The sequence below is a fragment of the Apteryx mantelli genome, chromosome 3 (assembly GCF_036417845.1).
Source record: "Apteryx mantelli isolate bAptMan1 chromosome 3, bAptMan1.hap1, whole genome shotgun sequence".
In the NCBI taxonomy this organism is placed as follows: domain Eukaryota; kingdom Metazoa; phylum Chordata; class Aves; order Apterygiformes; family Apterygidae; genus Apteryx; species Apteryx mantelli.
Window position 1 is genome coordinate 45,616,280 of NC_089980.1, and position 17,702 is coordinate 45,633,981.

The 17,702-nt window shown below is 36.3% G+C and overlaps 1 protein-coding gene across 1 annotated transcript in view; it reads right to left on the reverse strand.

Moving 5' to 3' along the window:
* The window catches only part of TTC27 (tetratricopeptide repeat domain 27), a 145,042-nt gene that overhangs the window by 16,595 nt on the left and 110,745 nt on the right, over window positions 1-17,702 (reverse strand). Inside the window, exons 13-15 of the mRNA XM_067293266.1 lie at window positions 15,611-15,838; window positions 4,712-4,810; window positions 2,923-2,975 (exon numbers count right to left, since the gene is read on the reverse strand). Coding sequence (XP_067149367.1) covers window positions 2,923-2,975; window positions 4,712-4,810; window positions 15,611-15,838 — 380 coding nt within the window. The remainder of the gene's footprint in view (window positions 1-2,922; window positions 2,976-4,711; window positions 4,811-15,610; window positions 15,839-17,702) is intronic.

The following is a 17,702-nucleotide window of genomic DNA, read 5'->3' on the forward strand; positions in this document are numbered from 1 at the left end:
ATTGGATCAGTCCATTAAAAGCTTGGAAATGGCTGGGTCAGTAAAAAACCATAAATAACTGCCAATCTAAGCCCAGAGTATAAAAAGAGTTACTAAGCACCTGAATAGAGCTGAGTGAGAGAATAAAACTATTGAAAGAAAACAGGTCATTTGGAATAGCTAAGGCAGAATAGTCCACAGGCAGATTTTCCCATGTTCACTCCCCTTTTCTCTCCCTCTCATACACATTCTCATGCTTGCCACTGCTGAGTGAACGTACCAAATAACAGTTGGGTCTTCTCCCCTATTAACTGTGTCAGTAAGGGATTTTAGTCCCAGGTTTTGACTTGTTATATTAGAAAAGAACAGAGGCCCGCTTCTTCCTCTGCAGATTTTGCTACAAGGGAAGCTGGGATTCGCCACAGTTCTCTAACAGGCTGGAAGACACTTTGGCTGATGGACACAGTTTAATCACCTGGAGCAACTGCTTATAAAACTGCTCTTCAGCATCTTCAGGATTAGCCTGTACGATCTCCACAATCTTCTCAAAGAAGTTAATAACTTATCAGGAGGGTGGGTGCTGATCAGACGGAACCAGGAGAAGAAAACAAGATACCAAGGACATAGGATGTAAAATCTATTTCTCAAATCATTGCTGTTGCTATGCTAATAAAGTAGTAAATCACTTAACGATGGAGTATCCTTAAGCAGGGTAACAGTTAAACCAATGAATAACCAAATAGGACACCCTAGGCGGTACCAGTGTGTCATCCTGCCTTAGCAGTCAGCATCTTCCACCCAAAAGACAGAGGGGGCAGTCCCAGTTTGGTCTGAGCAATAGGAGATCTCCTAGATTTCAAAGACCTTCTAACGTCCAGAGAAATTCTTCCAGTAAACTAAACAGTAGAGTCTAGTTTTATCACAGCGAATTTTTCCTGAGGACCTTTAGAATACACATAACTTGTGGACTGTTAAAAAACAAACTAACTCCCAAAGCAACAAAAGTCCTTTCATTTGGGTGTCAGCAAGTTGTTTGTGCACACTTTTCAAAGACTTATGCATTTTATATTTGTCTGCTGTATGAGACTGCACTAAGCCTCACCCATATGTACAGCTCTTGGGTGGGTCTGATTTCAAAGCCCGACAGGAGTAAAGCTTGATTTTGATGAGGGAGTACAAGAAAACAGTCAACTTTATTACCTTGTTTTCTTTTCCTTTTTTCTATTTTTCCTTTTTTTTTGTTTTGCTAGCAGGCATGCAAAATTAAAATTTCCACTCTCATCACTCCTCTGCCCCCAAAATAAATTATACTGAAGGTGTGTTCATTGCTTCAGCTGGGATTTAGACTCAGGATGCAACAGATACCCATTGCTTTCAAAGTGGGTTAAACTAAATCACACAGTCTTTATATATAAGTGACTACAAAAATAATTAGTTTGAAGTAGCTATTCTACAGCAAAGGCAGGCCATGCTCAGCTATCAGCATATAATACTGACTTAAGATCTCCTGTACACATATTCCTATCCCATGTGATTCATGTGGAGAAAACCTCAAAAAGCTGTCCCCCCTTACTATTTTTGATAAGATATCAAATAGGTTACAAGTTTTGTATGCATTTATTGTGTTAAATCACAAGAGCGGATTCACAGCAATAAAATTAAATTGATAAAGTGAAACTAATCACTCAGTAGTTTCTCAGCCCCATAGTAGATGGATAGGTGGAAAAGTGATTTTGAAAAGATACTTCCATGAACCAAGTATAAGCCAGTCCACGACACATTTAATATATCCTTTTGAACTTTATGCAAAAGAAATAGGAATCTGTCACAAGCAGTTATAGATAAGAGGAAGAAACTTTAAATGAGGAGAGTCATTTCTGAATAAATGTATAATCACCTTAAAGATGCTACAGAGAAATTAATAAATGAGACACAATATGATTTGATAATTAAATTGTGCAGTCTCTTCAAGACAGTGCAGAAGACACAAGGAACTGCTGGAAAGGTAAAACAAGCTCTTTATTTCTATTACTCTTTTTAGTTTAAGTAGTCATCCTAACCTTCATTTTTTTCTTCCCTCCTGCTCCCATTAACATATCTAAGCATCTCTTGATTTTATTTACAATATTAGTTGCTACCTGTTTCCTTGGTGTGTTTTTTTTGGTTTACCCTTTCATGTAAGCTTACTATTCTTTGTCTTCTTTTTGGTTTGCCTCTTGAGTGCATAACCACATAAACTGATGTCAGATTTTCAAACACAGTCTAATTTTTTGTATCAATAAGGTTTTTAAAAATACATTTTTTTCCATTATTTCATTCTTTGGGGACAGGTTATAATGTGAAAATTCTTCTGAAATATTAAGTTCTTTCAAGTATTCTTTCAAGAATCTTTTACTACATTGAACTGAGATACAAAAATAAGAAGGGCAGTCCATTTAGGTCAAAGCTTCTTATATTAATGGCTAATTTGCAGGGAAAAGAACAAGCAAGCTATTATGTGTGTAGATCTCCATCTGCTTTCATGATATGAAAAATAAACTGCCTGTTTTTCCCTCAAATCTCCTGAGATTAATGAAGTATGAATTGATACAGGTCTAAATACATAGTTTGTTTAAAATGGACACATCCTTTTAACTTCATAGTCAAATTAGTTTCCAACTGCAATATGAATGTCTTGCACTGGCTATCTGTACTACGTAATTAAAACTTATAACAAGAAAAGGGTAGGCTTAGTAATTGCTACTTTTATAAAGTCTATGAAGCTTCCTGAAAAAATGAAACAAGTATCATCAGACAGTCCAAGCTGGGAGAGAGAACCGAAGGGATGAGAATTAGTATAAATAGACTAACCGCATTATGAGAACAAAAAAGTCAGTGTCAGAAAAAGGAAATCCAAATTATTTATTTTGGAAACTGTATCTTCTAATCCTTTTAAGTACTTACTTTTGTTTTAATCTGATATACGCAGTTGATAAATTGTTCCAGGCCTCAGCATTCTGTAATGACAAAAGGAGAAACACCACCCAAAATTATTATTTACTCATGCTACACTTGTTTGAAAAAAATATGTAAATGAAACTACTATGAATTATTATATAATCAATTTTGCTAATCACACAGATATTAACACACATTAATATATTTATTATAATGTAGTAAAAATATTGCATTAAAACAGAAAATATTAAATTAAAATATGGATAAATATTACTGATTATAGCAACAGTCAGAAATACAAACAGTTCGTTTAACTCCCTTCTCTTTAGAATATGCTACACCAGCTCTTGCCTTCAGTTTAAACTGTAAACAGGCATCCTCTTCTGGATCTAGCTGGGATGGCTGGAGATGTCAGTGCTTCCAGCAGCTCATCACTTCTTACCAGCTGGAAGTTACTTACCCACACAACTTTTAGTAGAAGAAAAAAGAAAAAAAAAAAAAAAAATCATCTGAACGTCCCTTAATGCATTTCAGGCAAAACTAACAGGGTCAGCTCCAACTGGGCTCAGCAACTGGTTAGCTGAAAGGGATTAGAGTGCCTTACACTTCTGTAAATTTGAAGCCATACCACTGCAGTCAGCAATGTGGTGACTAGTATAAATTTAAAGAACAGAACCTGGGTATTTCAGTGAAATACTCTCTTGTGCTGAAGACTACTCTCAGGCTTATGGAGCATTTAAATCATGTTGGGAAACCTTTTTGAGGCTTAAGTCATGAAAAGAGTCAGGACATTGTTGCAGATTGTTGCACAGGGACAGGTTTCACCTCCATAGCTAAGAGCCAGCTCAGCACCCTATACTCTCATAATAAATGCTACTTAACTTGCTGAGAAGTCAGTTGGCTTGTTTGTATAAATGCAGGCAAGTATGAGCCCCAGACAGGTAAGTGAACACAATTTCAGTATCCACTTGGGACTAATTTACTGTGTTGAAACAGATCATGCCAATGTGTAAAACAAGGCAAAACTTCCAGTTAAGTACTGGCTTCTCTGTTTTTCTTTCAAATAAGTTCTTTCATTTTAGTAATAAAGAAAACAGAATACTTTGTCACCTTGTTTGCTCTCTTATTATTTCCCCAAGAAAAAAGAATGAAAAGCAGTTTCTGTCAAGTAGGTGACATCGACTGTAAGTCAGCAACATAATGGCAGTCAGGCCTTTTGACAGGAAAGTATAGCCAGTACATTCCCAAGAGGTAATCCGGTTGTCATTTCTGCAATCTCTGCAGTCATACTCGCTCAAACTGCAATGTTGTACACACACTTCCCTTGTACATCCTGAAAAACTGGGTAACAAGCTCCACTTTGCCTGTGCTCATGGATTATATTAGTCACAAATTTACCTGCATACACAACTTACTTGACTCTCTTTCAGGAGAATTTGATTACTTACTTAAAAGACTAAGCATTTTAGCTTAGTGTTTTGTCTGTCTCTTTAGCTCTATTGATGGACTGCTCACTCCCTTTTCTCTCTGCTGTAGCAATGTATGCAAGCATAAAGAACTTGTATGCTCAAACCTATTTTAACATTCACACATGCATACTTGGACAAAGTTAAGTATTGGGCAAGTATTTTTATGATGCCTCATGAGGAAAATATATCCTTTATGCAAAAGTTTAATTTATTCAAAGGGCTAAGGTTTAAACAAGTTTTTTTAGTATTGCTTTGTTTGTTTATAATGAAAACATCCTTGTTGCTTTTAGATAAGCCATCTCAATCTCTTGCTGAAATGTACATACATCTGGTTCCAATGTCACACAGCGCTGAAATGCTTTGGCAGCACCTTCGTAGCCTTCTAAAGCAATGTACGCGCAGCCCAAGGAAAACCATACACCTAGCTGGAGAGAAAAAAGAATGATTTCATACATACATATATACTTCAGCACAAAATAAATCATTTTGCCTGAATGCTCAAACCCACACTACTCTTGCTGATTCTACCTGATTTTCAGCTACAATAATAGTACTGCATTGTTATTTATAACATCTTGAACACAGAATATATGAAAACCTTCAGTCAAAGTATTTAATAAAAACAGATAAACAAAAATGATGATGTGGGAACCACTTCATCATATGTGAAGTGCTTTTTAACAGTGCATCTTCATTTAGAAAAGTGACTGATACTAAGAGGTTTGCATATTTTGCTTTAACTTGCAAAAAATCCACATTCACTCTATAGTATTGCTATTAGGTCAAATGGTATATGCTAGAAAACATACTTCAGGCAAAACACTTATAACAAACATTTCAGATGACTGAAAATGAGCAATTCAAAATTACAGCTCTTTCAGCTTGTTAGAATATTGATCTTTAGCTTATAATGCAATGTTTAGAAACAGAAATGTACTCAAATAATGCCTTACTTAAAACACAGAATTTTACCAGTTCAATAAACCTTTCACTGCCAACCTTCAGTTGCTCTGACCAAATACCTCTCATCTGTCCTCACAAATATCATATATGAGCATAAGTTATAGCAAATTAAATACATATTTTCATAGCTCTTTGATATCATGTTCCTGATTTGTCAGACTGCTAATTCTCAGAGCTGCAAGTTAAGCAGTATCACCTTTTAGAAAAACTCTATAATTCAGACAAGTATTAAATCCTAAATACACTGATAGAATATATTCTGAAGAAATTTGCTGTTTAAATGTATAGGGTCGTTATCAAACAGAACATTTTACAATCTGCTACAAAATCATTCCAAATACTGCTACCTACTGCAAAAAGTTCAACCCTTTCTCCATTCTAAATGCCTAGGTAAGAAAAATAAGTTGGTTTCTTGGGATATTTTTTGGGGGTGGGAAGAAGGTAGCGAAGAGGAAGATGGAAAATCAGGTTACATTAGCTCTAACTTACACGGAGCAACAACTTACTACTTTTCAAGATGTCTGATTTTTATATCCTCTTGCGTTATGGATACTAGCTTTGAAGCAAACAATTTTGATAACTCAGGCTCTTCCTAGGAAACTCTAAGGGCTATTTAAACATAAATATATTATCTTAAGAACCACTTGCAAATCAGGGCTTTTACAGGGTTGATGATCAAGCTAGTGGCTCATATGCAAGGAACAGTTTACCTCTACAGAGTAACTATGAACTCTATAGCAGGCATCTCAGATACTTTATGCAGTTTTCGCCAGATGAGTCTTTTTTTCCTCAGTCTCTCAGCACCAACTTAATCTAGTTGGAGCAGACATCTTGTTACTGATTTTTACAGTAGCCAATTGATTTTTCTCTTCCAACATATTTTATTGAGTTGAAACTATTTTATTTTTTTTAAATACACGGTTGCTTCCTAGATGTTGTGGGGGGCAGACTGCAGCTTGGACGCCTGGGAAGGGAATGTCTTATGCTTCCAGCACTCAAGGTTGTATACGAATTGGCACTTATTAAGTAGTTAGGGGGTTTGTATCAGTGGTGGGGAAGAGCACAGGGAAGGGAAGGGAAGGCATCTTCTCTCGATTGCTTTTTCATCTCTGAACAATACTGTTTATGATTTTACACCAAGATAATAAAAGAATTAATTCTTCATTTTCTTCTACAGAAAACCTTGACTGTGAGAATTATCCCATGCTTACAAAGTATATCCAACAGGAAAAGTAGTTTAGTTTACTCTCTCTTCTGAAGTAATAAATTATCAAATAAACAATAGCTGACCCTGAAAGTATTATCGGTTGCCAGAATTGCCCCTTCTCTGAGATTAAGAAGTTATTCATATAATTTTAATCATGAATTTCTGACATAAAAATCTATTCTGGGTGACATTAAAATCATGCTTTTAAAAAGGATCACTGTAACCATAAATCCTACAGCCTAACCAATTAAACAGCTGAGTTTTATATCCTGAAAAGTTATGCTAAACATTTAAAAAGTTAGATAGTATTACAGATACGTAATGGATTACTAGGGGGGCCATTTAGGAGGAACTGAATGACAGCCTTAGCTTAGATCCTAGCATATAAATGTATTACATTGCCCACCAGGGTAACAGATCTGACAGTGATCAGTCTCATGTTATCGAGGCAAAAAAACTGAACAAGCCTGGAAATAAAGGTATCCTTTCTCATTTGTGTGTGTGTAAGATGGCCAATCCTCAGCACATACAGGTGTATTTATAGGCAAAGATGAAACTGCCAATTACATCTGGCCTGGGCAAACAAGAAAATCTGCTTTTCACCATTGTTAGTCTGCCACCTTCATGATCCTTAAACTCATCACTCAAAGAAGAAAGTATGCATGAGAAAACAATTTATTTCCCAAATCTCAGAGGGCAAAATTAATGGGAAATAAACATTAAGTCAAGTCTCATTTTTTGGAATCTCTTTTATCCCTCCACTCTCTAACAGTTCCCCATTTCCACACAGATGCTAGTAACTCCCCTTTGCTGCCTTCTAGGTTGGAAAGGTGAGGGAAGAGATGGGAGGACTCAGGTATGAAATTTAAGGCTAGCTCCAACAACACTGCTCAGATGAGAGCGCGGCTCAGGCTACACAGTCAAAACTGGGCTTCGGCAAACAGTAAGAGAGAAAGAATCACTGCATTTCTTATTTTTCAAATACATGCAATTACAGCACAGTCTTACATCTGGGCTTGTGTTTCCAGCATCTGATTGACTGAAACTCCTACCATTTTCATTTTTTTGAGGTAAAGTGAGTGGCTACATATCTCAGAAACCGGCTTATCAGTGCTTAAATTTGTTGATTCCTCTCTCAAGGAAAAGTTACACAATACAAGTAGAATGCAAATAATTCTTTATTTCTGTGGGGAAAAGCTTTATGAGTGGATACCTAGTTAAAATCATAAAATGACTGCAAAGAGTAGAGAATTTTCTTTTCTTGATAGTTTTAAGCAAAATATTGTGTTCAGCTCTAACTAAGCATGAAGATTTGGACTGAAGGGAAGAAATTTGGGAATTAGACATGATGGATAAGATTGCGAAAGGTGTCCAAAAGGAATTTTTTAGCAGACAAGGAGAGTGAGATGAAAAGTCTCTGGAGTGGGAATTAAGACATGGAGCTATGTGATGAAAGAAGAGTAATTTTCAGAAACTGGACTGTTTCTGAGATGTTATAATATCGAGGTGCAAAGTATATAGGAAACGGATTAGGTCACGCTGATGGAAGAGTGTTGCCATATGTTAAAGAAAACTTCAGAGTCAATTGTATAAAAAAAACTGTATAAACAAACAACAGCACTGCTATGGATTAAAATTTCAAGCTTAAATAAAAAAACAGTGCAAAGATTGCATCACTGAATACTTGGCTAAGATGGTGAATGTAACATACTGAGGGAGATCAGAAGGCTATGACAACAGCAAAAACAAATACACGGAGATTTTAATTACTCCATATAGTTTAGTAAATGTCATATTGGATGCAATTCCAAGACTAAATATTTTAGACATGAAGAAGATGGTCAGAAGACAGTACTTACCTTGCTCCTGACCATTACTTAAGAATCAAGTTCAAAGTATTACAATACAAGAGATCCTTTGTTGTAACATAGCTAGATTCAATAGTCCTCCAACAACAAAGCCAAACATTTAGTAAAGATGACGTTAATTTTAAGAACTACTTAAAGGGGAATTGTGTTAAAAACTAAAAGGGACAGCTAAAAGAGTAAGTGTTCTGCAGAAGATGTGAAACCTATTTAAACAGGAGATATTTCAAGTCTTGGAACAATGGCATATTGTCATTCAAAAAGGTTCTAAACAGTTAAAACAGTTAAAAAGCAAAATAAAGGAGACTATTAGGAATAAGACTACATACTTAAAAAGTTGATGTGGTAGACAAATGAGAAAACTGGAAAAGAACAAATCTGACAGGTTAACTGCAAAAACATGGTGATTGAGTAAAAAAAGAAAAACCAGATAACAACAACAAAACCCTTGACACGCACTTGTTAAAGGCACAATGTCCTTCTCCAAACATGGCCAAAGCAGAACACTGCAAGGAGTCCGTAGGACCAAGAAATAATCAGAGTAAAAAAGGAACACTGAACACCAGCGCAGGAAAGATTTTGTGTGTTCACTGGGGAAGAGCTTGCGGAGGCTCACAACTCAAGGGCCTCCCCTATCCCAGTACGTCATGTAGTGAAGGGCTTTCTTAGGTTACTGTAGAAAAGACTATAGAACAAATAACAAAATGAACCGTAATGAGTCACTGCAAACTTTAAGGAATCTGCATATAAAATAGCTGAATGCAGGAAGTATATGGGGAGCTACAAATCAATAGGGATGATATTCCTGTCAGGCAAATTAGTTGATATTCGGTTTAAGAGCATTATTGGATATACGATATACTTTATTGGGGAAGAGTCAAATTCACCAAGGCTGCTACACTTCTCTGAAAGAAGCAGAAGGGGCTTGAGTCTAATTGGATTCGAAAAGGTATTTGACAAAGCTGCCTCACCAAAAGCTTTTAAAGAAGCTACATTGCCACAGGATAAGAGAGGAAGTCCTTGCATGGGCAAATAATCACAAGATAGGAAACAAAGAGCAGGAGTACATTGCCAGTTTTTACCATTTCTTCCAACACAGAAAAGTAAGGACCTTCAAATGAAGCCAGTAGTTCACAAGCTGTGAAATAACTCCTGCGGTTATTTTGACAGTCAAAGCTACAGATGCTACATACTTATAGAGGCTCAGAGGATGACTATGCAAACTCAAAAAAAAGTATCCATGGCTACTAAACACAAAGCTGTCACCCCCGGATGAGGAAGTCTTTGAATCACAGATCTTTGAGGCTGCTGGATTAAGTTTGTCTTGCTCCTACACTCTCAAAAACATTTGACCGTTATCAGGCATGACATTGGCCCAGATGCAACCTTATCTTATAGCTGTTCTTATATAATGAGTACAGTTCACGTTTGTCACTTCAAGATTGAAATTCATTTGTATACATCTACATTCAAAAAGCATGTGGAAGCTGAACCTGACTCAGAATTTAGCTGCTTAATTTTGCATCTTGCTAATATAAAAGTTGGTTAATCCATGACCTGCACTAGTGACTTTTGCTATAGAGAATTCAATCACTGAAAAAGCATAATCTTTCAATGCAAGTCAAACATTTAACTGGCAAGCACCTTTGAAAATATCCACCCAACAAATTATTTTGACCTGTAAATCCTTCAAGGGCCTCTGTTACTTCATTTTCAATTGCAGCTCAAGACCACAGGCAACAGTAATAGCCAGGCTGGATAACAGAGGAAGTGGCTACTAAGGCACATTTTCAAGACCCACAAGGAAATTAATCAAATTGCCTTTAATCTATCATAGCACTGAAATGGTATTTTACTGTCCTTTAGATGTCTAGAAAGGGTACATGAATTTCTTCCAGGATATAAGAAGGGCAGTGACTTTTTATTATTTATTTAGAATACAGTTTAAGGATGGATTTAGAGCTATTTTGCGTGGAAAGAATGGTAAGAATGCCCTTTTTATGAGGCACGGCATGAAATCTGCTGATTCTACTGGCTGATGTAATAACTGCTCCAAGGAGAGTGACTGACTGCAAGGTAGTGTAAGGAAAACTTTGTCAGAAGTTCAAAAAAGAATTTTGTTACCACTCGTAGAACTAGGTTAAAGTTCCTTTTTGGGAAAAAAAGAAAAAATGTTGGCTACTGATTGGAAAAACAGATGAAAATGAACTGCAAAATTTTCTCCTTTTTAAGACTGAAGACAGTGAGCAGCAAAAGATGATAACTTAGGCTCAAATCCTTTGTTAACACTTGCCATCAGGAATTTCCAGACAAGTTTTAAATTAGTCTAAATGATTACAAAATTCTTCAGGAAGTCTAAACAATTCTCTTGTATCCGTGGGAATACGCTTCCAAAATAATTTCTTTAAAAGTATAGCTGAATACTTGAAAAGAAAAAAAAAAAAAAGCGTACATATTAAGAATCTTTTCTGCATTTTAAGAAGCTCCTACTATTCATATATTGTAAATATACATACATTTTTTCCAGAATCTAGTAAACTCTTAAGTAAAATACTCACAATGGTGTTAGTTTAGAAGCCGATTTAAAATGAAACAATCCATACCATGAAGAGCAAAATTAGTCTTCACAGAGAGTAATTACAATTAAATTCTAAGAGCTCTACTTGAGTGAAATCCTATCTGAGTATATTTAATTACTCATTTCTGGCATAAGTTGTCTACCTGATAAGTCAGCTTCCTTTGAACACATTGACAGAATGTTTATAGTTTTAAACCAAGTATAGAGATTTTTATCATCTTCTCCAATTAGAGATTCTAACTCAACTCTTAAGTTACTTTTATCATTACAGGATGAATGAGAAGGAGAATTCTTGAGAATATGGCTCTCGCTGCATTGTCCAAAGCTTTAAATTCCAGATGTAGATGATGGCAAGCTAACTACTAAAGTGTTTTCCCAAATCTGAGAGAGAGGACTGATCTGCCTCACACCCAAGAAAATTAGCCTGAGAAGTTAGGAGCCAATTAGTCTGGCCCAAAAAAGGATTTTTCTTTTCTTGCAGACAGTGACATGGTAGGTAAAGGTGTGGGCACAGAAAAGTTGCCATGAACATTCAATTTCTGGAAAATTCAAAGGTGACCTGACTGGATATAGAGAACCATACACTGCCCAGGGCAAGAACTAACAAATCTGTTATCTAACAAGCTGTAAGCTTTGCTATGTGGACTTTAACAGTTGGAGAAATGACTGCATAAGCTGTTTGATCTCCCCTCCCTTCTCTTTCCCCAACCCACCGGGATTGTCCCAGTCCATTCTCGCAAGATACTCTCAGTGAAAATGCAGGAGAAATCCAGCTGTCATCCCTTAGGCACTTACTGAAACAAGTAAATTTGTGAGCAGTAGTGCTAATGAAGGCAGGTTTCAGGTATATTTGAATTGTAAGATTTGAGATCCTTTGTGGATTCTCCAAAGTCTAATCTGGTGTTCAGCTCATACTGTATAGACCTACCTCTAAGACCTCCACCAAATTTGACTGAAGTTGGCCAAAGAGCATACAAATTTAAAGGAGGATTGACACAGAATGATCCCACCCATTAGATATTTTTGGGAATCATTCGTTTCAAGTCTAGAAAACCCTTCCTCCAAAAAGGTTTCTGATAATAGCTAAAAAGAAAGACTTAATTTCTTTGTAATAGGAAGTCCTTGTTTACCTGACAAATCATTCTCAATTATGGGAACACTTCATTAATTAATCTCTTCCTTGTATTAAAGCTCTCAAATCTAAAATCACCTGCCTCTCTCCACAAGACATCTTGGAATAGGAAATAATTAATTCCTGTAGTGACAGAACACAGACAGACTTTAGAAGACAGTGATGTGTCAAATTCACAGTATCCATTTGCTCAATCTGTTTGTTTGAAACAATTCTTCTGAATCTTAAATAGAGCTTCCTGAGCAACAAGAGGAGGAAACGCTCATTTTCCTAAATGGACTGGACTATTTTTCTTGGATTGCCTTTCATTTTAAGCTTCCTTTGGATAGGACGCACACACACACACCAAAAAAAAAAAAAAAAAATCTCAGCAGTGTATTTTTCAGTTTTGAGCTCTGCAGGCCAACTTCTGCTGCCCTTTATAGCCAGAAGTCCTCCTGATTTCAATAAGAGTCTTACCTGAGAAATAATGTAGATATTTTGGCATTTCCTGAGGCAGTAAGGGAACTGGAAGACAAGGGAAACTGTTTTTGTTCCTTTTTGCTTACATTCTAAGGTGTATATACTTACAAGTTATCTGGAGTTCATTTGAATAGGAACAGGACTCTGATTCACTGGAAGAAATATATTACTGAAATACTGAACAGCTTCGGGATATATGATTCGAAAGGCTGGAGGCCTCCAAAATTTTCCAAAAGCAGAAGTACAACAGGTTACATGGAACTCAAACCAGCTTATGCAGCATTCTTTGGAGGGCAAGAAACAATATCTTGCCTTCTCACTGACTTAGCAACAGGTACGAAGGGCACAATGCATAGACATAAAACAACCACAAAGCTGTTTTAAATTCTCAAGACCTTTCACAGGACGGACCTTATTGGGATGCAATGTAAGAGCGGCTGAGAAAATGAAGCATCTGTCTGCAGACGAACAGTTTGCAAAGGATCTGTCAAAATCTGTCAGCATCATCAAGAGAAATCTCTTGACTGAGGCTTCAGTTTTGATGCATCATTGTAATAAAAGCTGCTGTCACCACAAGCATAACAGTGCTTCTCAGTAGCTCCAGAGCAGCACAGACCAGAACACTTGATAATGATTTCTGTGGAATACAGAGATGTGAGTTTTTACTGCCTAAAGCCAACAGAGTAAAAGACAAGGTAAAAGGCTAATTCTGTTAAAATCTCCTCCCCAGAAGAGTAAATGATCAAAAACAACAGAAAGTTTAAAAGGAAACTGCTTTAGAGTGCTATTTAAAAATGGAACAATATATTCAGAGAAGTTTGTTACATTAAGCAAATTCATTCCCTAAACTAATATCTGATGTAGAAACAGAATCCTTCAGCTAAGATTTGATGTAAATTAAATCATTTAAATAGTAGACAAGTTATTATGTATATGGATATTTCTGTTTTATATTGCTACAAATAATATATATTATATAAACTATAATATATAATAATATTTTAATATTTTGATGTTGAGTACATATTCATTCACTATCCCATAGTAATTGGAGGTACTAATTGGACGTTATCATAACAGATATTTTAAAATGAGCTGGAGATTTAGTATGATCTTGAAATTTCTCTTAAATCCTGGTATGGTCCAACACATTAATGCATGCCTTGTGTATTAAGTACAAGTTTGTTTGAGGGGCCGGGGGGAACCTCAAGGTTTTTTTTGTTGTTGTTTTAAAGGTGTCCAAATCAGTTCTTTGCAAGGCTTCTCCTTTTCTTACACTCTCTAAATACATTTCCAACAGCTTCAAAATAATTTCTTGAATTTTTTCAAAATCTAGCTGAAGATTATTCAACAAAGAATTTAATTCAGACCCCAGGTCTTTTCCCCAGGATCATTAGAATACTTTGAAATTCCTTATTCATTGGCACTGGTCACTCAGAGGTAGGAAAATAGCCCCAGAAGAATTTCTGTGTTTCCTTCTCTACTAAAATGATTCTTCAATAAAGATTTTTTTTAATCATTTAAATTCAGATGAGGTACTGTCTTTCACTGCTTTTCTTACCTGACATTGCCCTTGGATAAATTTGCTGTACTCACACAGCAAATGTCTAAAAGTATCTCTGTAGTTCTCCGTTGCTATTCTCTTCCCATGAAACCTCTTCGTCTTTTCTCTTCCTGTAGCTTCTGTTGCTTAGAACACAGCTCTACTTTCTATAAACCTCTTTTTCTACTAGCAAAAGTAGTAACATCTACTCATAGTTGCTGATATAGACTATAGAAGGTAACTATATAAGGGAAGGGAAAAGTCATAAATATCTACCACTGTGTTATCCATGAAGGTTTATGATCACAATTGCGCTTTCCATAGCTCTCTTATACTGAAAACATTTAGGTATGGAGAAGGGCCAGCTACAGCTTCAACTGAAATAAAGCATGGGAAGCAAACAGGCGAAAGGCAGACTTAGGTCTTGGCATACCACTATGTGCATTTGTCAAACAACTATAGAAAGCATCTCAGAGGTGCAGTGTCTGCAGGAAATTCCAGCTGCAATCTATACACTAAGTAAGGCAAGAGGAAAAATTGATAATTACATGGATTCAGTAACATCCAAAGGAAAACCTGTGACTACTCCAAGTAGTAAGCTGGAGCTGTCTTTCTCAACTGGCAAACACTTTTCCTCTTCCATTCAGTCCTGAATGGATTAATACACATCGATTAAAAAAAAATTTTTTAAACAAAATTGCCAAGAACCTTTAAGAATTGATATAATCTTCACTGAATGTGCAGTCTAATAATTTCACATCTGCAGAATGATAATTAATGCTCTTTGGCTTTCTGTTAACCTAATTCCTAATGCTGTCCCTTGCATCATTCTTTGCAGTAATGACACAGTGTTTCCTTGCAGGAATCCCAAGGACAGCCAAAGGATGATGAGGTGATAAAAATGCAAGTGGAAGTTTAATTTTAGGTGGCTTCTAAACTGCAGTTCAACTTAGCATACTCTCAGATGCAGAAGAAATTCTATTTTGTAGCTAGGAAATTACGTTATGTGAAATAACAGCTTACATAAAGATTAACATAAAGATCACCTGCTGGTAAGAAAGACTATGAAACTATGGCATGCCCACCTTCTCCTGCAGTCTTTTGCAAATGTTTGTGCTTTAGTATCAGAAACTGAGGACTTATAGTGGTCATTCAGAATGACTTTCCTCATTTCTTATATTTCTGTAGAACTTATATTACAAGCATTTTGTCTGATACTTGCTCATGATTTATTTGATGATTATTATTAATTTTCAATGGCTTCATCTCATGGAAATAGAAGAGCTGTATGAAGTGTTAGTTGCATACAAGGACCTGAATGCAAAAGGATGTCTTCACTTCATTGTGCTACTGTTTTTAGACAGGATCCCCAGTCTCTCATACTTACCAGATGAAAAATTTACTAAGAACAGTATTAAACTGCTATTTTGACATTTGTGCACAGAATTGCTTTTGTTGTTGCATTGTTTCCCCACCTGCATAGGGTTGATCTGCACCGAATGCTCAAAGCACTCCACGCACTGCCCGAACTGCCGGTTGCGGAGGTGGAGGAGGCCTTTGGAGCGCTGCGCCCGGGCACTACGGTGCCTCGAGAGCTCCCAGGCCTTGTCATAGTACTGGGGGTCTTTGAGAACATCACCAAGCAAACAGTATAGTCCTGGTGTCTCCTTTTTCTCTAGCTCTCTTCTCAGTATTTCTTCTGCCTGTCAAAAAGCAAAGAGAAGTGAACTCCTTAATGGGACAATTCGTTGTCTATTAATCACCTACCTGAACAATACCACTTCAGTATCTTACAATCATCAGTGAATCATCAGTGGTTTTTGGTTTAATGCACCAAGAAAAATCTACCTATCAAAAGCAAGAAGCAGCTTGCTCCTTGTTTTCTATCCTAGGTGTGTATTCTGTCCAAACAGCAAATATCAGTCCCAGAAATCAAACCTACACCCTCCTGTCAGCAATGCAGTATCACCACCATGAAGATCCTCTTATTATATCTGCATTTTTTAATATTTCCTAATAAGTACTCTTGCCATTCCTTTCTCTCTAACTACTCTTCTCTGAAGATAGTTACTTCCATTCTATTATGTATGAAGATGCATCTGTCTTCATACTGTTGGTTCTGGAAATGCTATTCTTCTACACAAAATGCAGATGTTACACATTTATCTAAATGTTTGAGATAAAATATATTCAGAACATATATAGCATTATGGAAAAGATGACACAAGCTGGGTCTCCCAGACAATCTACTGGGCTATAAACAATTTTCAAAAGGTCTTTATCTCAGGGTCACTATCTCATTCTAACAACAAAGTTTTTGTTTCTTTTTTCAAACAAGAGATAGTCCGCCTTGGCCTTTCCGAAAGATAAGTATGCCGGACAGATGATCTGTTGTTCAGACTGAACTTTTACATCAGTCCCCCACTGCAAAAATGTAACATATATAATTCAGTGCAGTACAAATCTGCTATTTGAAAAGATCTATTTGAACAGTCTGAAACCATGATAGATCTAACATAGCCTACCACAGAATTAGGGTTTGACATTGAAACACTATTCACTCTTCTACCATAGCTAGTTTATCTAACAGGAAAGCTGTGTTTATCTCTGCATTTAAATTATTATTGCTTTTCTTGTTCTTATGAGAACTGTTTTCTTTCCCATTCAGAACATCTCTAGAGAATCAAATAAGTGGCTGCTATATGAGCCCTCCTCCTCCAATAATTCATTGATCCTATTTGAAAATTATCTTTAGTAGAACGTTTTCAAATATTGTACTTTGTTTTGAAATTTTTAATGTCTACTTTTAGCACTTCATTCTTACTATCATTTTGGTTAAAGAAAGTAGCAGAAATATAAAATTGTACAAATACTTGAAGTGCACAAATATGAAGAAGGGAGCGTATTGCTTAGATTTGCAAAGGGACGTTTAACTGGCAAAAATGGAATCAAAATAAGAGGAAAATTATGGGCTGAATATCAGGAAAATAAGCTAACAACAAGTGTTTTTAAAGTGACTATGGAACAGTTCTTCAAAAACAGCTGAAGAGTCTATTATTTGAGGCATTTAGAATCAGTCTAGCCAAAGCTCTAGAAAACACAGCCTAGTAAGAAGGCTGCACTTGCAGAGGGCACGGTTAGATGACATTCCTCCCCCTTCTCTGCCTCCACTAATTGCTATGACAGATTAAAGGAACACATATTAGTAACAGACCCTTAAAACGAATTGTTCCAGAGCAGAAAGAACTAGGCACTCTATGATTGCAGTAATTGCATTAGGCACCAAAGGGTAAGGATTTTTTTTTTTTTCCCTTCAAACAAAGAAAAAAGACTGAACTTCTGCTGTGTGAACAGCAGCTATGAGGTGAAAAGGGCACTGCATGCTGCTCCTTTACCTCTTCCGGAACAGGGCACTCTCAGGCTTAGCTTGCTTTTCTGTGGTAGTGCCCAGTGCTAATAATACGCCAGGCCAACAAGTCAACCATTCACTAATAACATTTCATATTTAAGAGCATAAAAACATCACGTTCTGGTCTAATTTTGCAAGGATCCATTGTCAACATAAAT